General features: G+C 35.8%; 2 protein-coding genes across 3 annotated transcripts in view; both read right to left on the bottom strand.

Moving 5' to 3' along the window:
- Nucleotides 1-2,730, bottom strand: part of LOC100181038 (potassium voltage-gated channel subfamily H member 6) — a 15,203-nt gene extending 12,473 nt beyond the window's left edge. For both annotated transcript variants that reach the window (XM_018814165.2, XM_026836565.1), the window contains exons 1-2: nt 2,573-2,730; nt 738-844 (exon numbers count right to left, since the gene is read on the bottom strand). In XM_018814165.2, the coding sequence (XP_018669710.2) occupies nt 738-844; nt 2,573-2,648 (183 nt within the window). In that variant the 5' untranslated portion in view covers nt 2,649-2,730. The remainder of the gene's footprint in view (nt 1-737; nt 845-2,572) is intronic.
- A 1,362-nt stretch (nt 2,731-4,092) lies between these two features.
- On the bottom strand, nt 4,093-5,315 carry LOC113474655 (adhesion G-protein coupled receptor D2-like). The gene is made up of 3 exons (XM_026836567.1): nt 4,930-5,315; nt 4,564-4,628; nt 4,093-4,357 (listed from the first exon to the last, which is right to left on the bottom strand). The coding sequence occupies exons 1-3, from the start codon at nt 5,258-5,260 to the stop codon at nt 4,211-4,213; spliced, it is 543 nt and encodes a 180-aa protein (XP_026692368.1). The 5' UTR covers nt 5,261-5,315; the 3' UTR covers nt 4,093-4,210.
- Between the last annotated feature and the right edge of the window lie 142 nt (nt 5,316-5,457).

Here is a 5,457-nt window from a genome sequence, read left to right on the forward strand (position 1 = left end):
TTCTTGTAGCGCGAATATTTCGTCAGTTCCGGTTTCGGAGCCGAACAAGAATTCGCATGCGCAAGATTTCTGTTGAACCGATGACGTCAGAAAAGCGACGTCACGCAGTATGACGTAAATATTTTAGCCTTTGTTAGAGATAGAAAACAGTGTACCAGTATTTAGATACGTAGCAAACAGTGTACCAGTATTTAGATACGTAGCAAACGGTGTACCAGTATTTAGATACGTAGCAAACAGTGTACCAGTATTTAGATACGTAGCAAACAGTGTACCAGTATTTAGATACGTAGCAAACAGTGTACCAGTATTTAGATACGTAGCAAACAGTGTACCAGTATTTAGATACGTAGCAAACAGTGTACCAGTATTTAGATACGTAGCAAACAGTGTACCAGTATTTAGATACGTAGCAAACGGTGTACCAGTATTTAGATACGTAGCAAACGGTGTACCAGTATTTAGATACGTAGCAAACAGTGTACCGGTATTTAGATACGTAGCAAACGGTGTACCAGTATTTAGATACGTAGCAAACAGTGTACCAGTATTTAGATACGTAGCAAACGGTGTACTAGTATTTAGATACGTAGCAAACAGTATACCAGTATTTAGATACGTAGCAAACAGTGTACCGTTATTTAGATACGTAGCAAACGGTGTACCAGTATTTAGATACGTAGCAAACGGTGTACCAGTATTTAGATACGTAGCAAACATGGCACCAGTAACCGTACCTGCATTAGTTCTGTTCTTCTGAAACCAGACATGCTACAAAAGGCATCGTTGCAATAAATGATTGAAGACATTCCAGCTTGAGTGTTAGCGATTAAGAACCGTTGGTCTGAAATATATATGGAGATGCATATTTAAATATAGATTGGAATATTATGCATATTTAATTGAAGCAATATATAAATATATTCTGTCATGTTTTGCTTTCCAACGTGTTGACGTCTTATATAGTGGGATGGGGGAAGATGGGACACTTTTTCACTCAATTTTCTCGACCCGTTTTGTATTAAACAAAAAACAAGCAAAGAATTATAAAACCATATCTTCACGATTACCATAGACCGCTGTTAATTGTTAAAAACACGATCAGGATAATTGGATATAAGGTGCTAAAGTTGTCCCATCTTTCCCACACTACTGTACAACAAAAAATATGACATGCAAATAAATTTCAAAGAAGCGGTTTTACAAAATAAGTGTAATGTGCCTTATATAGCAGCAACAGTATATATATAAAGTTGAATATGTTTGTTTGGGTATGGTATGCTATGCTGGGGTAAGATGGCACATGTTTTCATTCTCTTTTATCGTCCCATTTGGTGGTAAACTAAAAATATTTACAGAATTACATAACCGTATCTTCACGACTTTGAAAAGCGTTAGTAATGGTTAAAACACGTATGAGATATTATGTGCTAATAGTATTTCATTTTACCCCGCTGTACTAAATGTAGTATATAGTACAATGGGGGGAGATGGGACACTTAAGCACATATTGCCAAATATTTCCAAAATCAAAATAGATGGCGGTTTTGGGGCAATATCACGAATTAGTACTATCATTCCTTTATAGGTCTTGTCTGACAAAGTTTCCCATCTTCTCCCATGTCCTACTATATGTATAGATTTTTGTGACCGGTATACTATAGTGTTGAATCTGATCTTTTGGTGAAAAAGTAAACGTCCGATTTACTTTAACCAGAGGTTTGTTTGTTGCCATACATCGGATGGACAGATTCGAAATCACACAGAGGGTTGTTGCAACTAATTTGAATGTTTCAGCTACATATTTAAGTTGTATTTTTTTAATTTGGACGTTTATATAAAACATGAATGAGTTTTAAAAGAAATGACGTTAGCGGTTGATAAAGCACAAATATTGTACCGGTTGCAGAAATCTTAATTAAGCGCAATCGGTTTAAGTTTATTGAGTTAATCGGTCCTTTATTTTTAAATATTGATTTTTGAATTCTCTTCGCCATAGAGATGTTATAATGTCTTATTCTGACGTCATACGATTGACATCTAAACGTAACAAACACCTTATATTACAAAAAGTGGATTAAATATTTACACTGAGCTGTCAGTCTGCCTGTCCCCGGCTGTTGGTGTTAAAATACGATTCCAATTACTTTGAAAAGTCGGAGATAAGAATGAAGTCTCAATAATTAATTATTTATGCTGATCTAAAAAGGGAACTAACATTTTTGCGGTGGTGGTCCCTTGTCGAAGGAAATGGCAAGCTTTTTTTTCTTTTATTTTAGTTCCGAAAAGTTTTTTGTTTATTTGAATAATAAATGAGAGTGCAAATGATTACAATCAAAGTCATAAAAAGGCGACAAAAGATTCTGTTCGAAATCGATTGTTTTATTATTAATTAAAGTTATATGGTTTTGAAGTCACGGTTATGACGTTATGCTTATATTTATTATAAAAATAAACATTCAATAAAAGAAAAAATAAATAAAAAGAAAGAAAAGTAATCGAAAAACGAGAAAATGATCGAACAAATAAAAAAATAAAATAATCGAAAAATCATAGAAATATTATAACTCACTTCTTCCTTCAAACTTCCTGATAATTGTGTCCAAATAAACATTACGCGGTGCCACGTGGCCACGACGAATCGGCATTATGACGTAATAATCCAATTATCCTTTCAAAATAAATATTATGTTGAATATTTTAAAACTATTAAAAAATTCTAGTTTCTAAAATTAAAGATTTCCAACAATTAAACGTCATAACATTGTTTATGATGTCATAACATCCAATAGATCTAAACTTAAACTTGATTATCCGAATACACATTCTCCTGTTACGTCATAATTTACTTAAATCAAACACCCGATTACAACAAACGAATCGCGTTCTTCGTCTTTTTCGCAAACGTAAGCTGTATCTATGACATCACAATGGTTGTATAAATCGAATAATCCATTGTATCGTCTTGGAACAAAGCAATCGACGTCGACTAATCAAGACATACGAAGTGAACAAACCTAATTAGGGTTGTATATCTGTCCAGTGTTGCACAACTATATTTACAGTGTTACCAGCTCTTTATTTTGACTACAGTTTACAAAGAACGTTGAAAATATGAAAAATATTAAGTTAATTTAAACAAAAAAATGTCTTAGTTTTTAATGGTCAACACTGGAATAAAAGTCTTTGTCTTTACATCTGTTTAATTCATCTACTGTGACGTCACAATGTAATGAATAAATTACTGAACTGACCCAATTGAAACTAATTTAATTTTACGCAAAAGATCTCAAAGTTTTACTTTTTTATCAAATTTGCAAAGGAGGATATTCTGTCTTACTATGATGTCACAATCCACTTTGCTGGCTGTTGGTTTTGCAACAATGGATTTTCTAAAACTTTTGGTTAAACGGTTTATGACGTTTAAACCAATTGTTAGCTGACAATGCTATCTTTGTAACGTCGTAAAAACCTCTATTACGTACTCACATGAACCACTGTCTCGCATTATTTTATCACAATCAAATTAAAAATTAATGCTAAAACCCTGAACCGTACAACTAGAAATTTTATTTCCGGCATTTCGGAACCTTACGTCATAATCATTCGATTCGGCGATAACAATGCCTTTCCAGATTCTATAATCTACTGCATTCTATGACGTAACAGAGCTATTGTTACTCCTTTGTAAGCAGTAAACGCTTCCACCAAAATATACCGCTATGCGATCTATCGAAACTTAATTTGTCGAATATTTTAAGATGCTCCGTATTTAGAGATCTTGGCGTCTCGAGAAGCCGCTCCACGACAGCTACCTTGTATGACGTAACAATAGCATGGGAGCATTGCGTCGCGATGTTAACGTAGTCACCATAGCAACAGGGGAGGTGGTTAATTATTCAGTCTGAAACGTCACTGAAGTCTCCCGTTTGATCGATGAGAGGGACAAAAATTACAGTGTTGCCCGGTAAAAACTTGCGACAAGTAACTGTATGGCTAATCGTATTATGACGTCATTATCTCCATGATCAGCGCAACACTTGAGGGAGTAAAAGATCCTCCCGGTGATTAAATATTCATGACGTAACAGAGCGGACGTTGATCAAGCAGAAATAACGTCGTTGATGGAAATTGTCTTTATGCTCGGCAACATATGTGAAGCACTGGTGTGAAGTTGTAGTGACATCACTACTGTGACATATTGGTGACATCACTGTGACGTGGAAGTGACGTTTGTGGGAACCGTCATCATTTCGTTGATATCATTGTTCTTCTTGATTTTTCGCAACCGAATGTTTTCCAGAACCGTCCTCAACGCATTGTTACGATAACAATACAAAACAAACACCAGAACCCCCTGTTGACGTCATAATATATAAACTTACGTCATATTATATAAATCTATGCTATAGTAAACTTGCGTCGTAATCTAGTCTAGATTATAATTCTGGATGAATGAAAACCTGTATCGTTAAACACGAGTGTTCTGTTTCATACACCTCGCGTGGCCGCTTTTAAGAGTTTATATATGTAACTTATAGAATATAGATGGTTGTTTATTACCTGTAAACCGTTGACAACGCAGTTAATATACATCATCACAATGGAGGCGGTTAAGTTTTCAACACCTGTCGAATGCATTAAGATGTTAGCAATATGTTGAACAACCTTTAACCTTAATGTGCTGATGTAATTAAGCGGCAAACATCGGGATATTAATTCTTATGCATAATGCAAACACTATATATTAGGTTGGGTAAAATGGGACATGTTTTCATTTGGTAGTAAGCAAAGAATGTTTACGTGTTATATAACCGTTTCCTCACCATTCTAAACGAGCGCTGTTGGAAACACGCTTAGAAAATGTGGGATATAGTTTGTTAATGTCGTCATCTTATATTAACAATAAAGGTGTTAAAATGTTTGCACCTGTGAAAAATCCCAGCACCCATGATATTCCCAACACCGGAAGCAACGTCACTAGCGCTTTTATTGCCGAAGAAATATACTTGATTGACGTTTGAGCTGCTTCTCGACTTTTCTGCGGTTGAAGTTGTTGCGATTGAGCTTTCAGCTTCCCGAGTGTTAGCATTACTTTGAGCGCTACTATGACATTGACGCCTAAGCAGAAAGCCACAGGGCCTATAACCGTACCAATGTACAACGATGTTGTTGGGTTTAACCAACAGATGTCATATTTACGGACAGTTGTGTTTGTTCCATTTTTGGTCGCTTCTTTATAAAGGTAGCACGGGTGCATGTAATCCCCTGTCGAAAAGCCAACTCCGGCCGACGTCCCAACGATAATAGCGGGCGCTACCCAACCTATGAATACCTATATAGCGTTTCTATTGTCGGCATCGAGATTCCCATACGCGATGACGTTTGATGACGTTTTGGTGTGAAGTCGAAAACCTTCGGTCATCATCCACGAGGCTGTGACGTCGTAATGATGTT

Source organism: Ciona intestinalis, chromosome 11 (genome assembly GCF_000224145.3).
Source record: "Ciona intestinalis chromosome 11, KH, whole genome shotgun sequence".
NCBI lineage: Eukaryota > Metazoa > Chordata > Ascidiacea > Phlebobranchia > Cionidae > Ciona > Ciona intestinalis.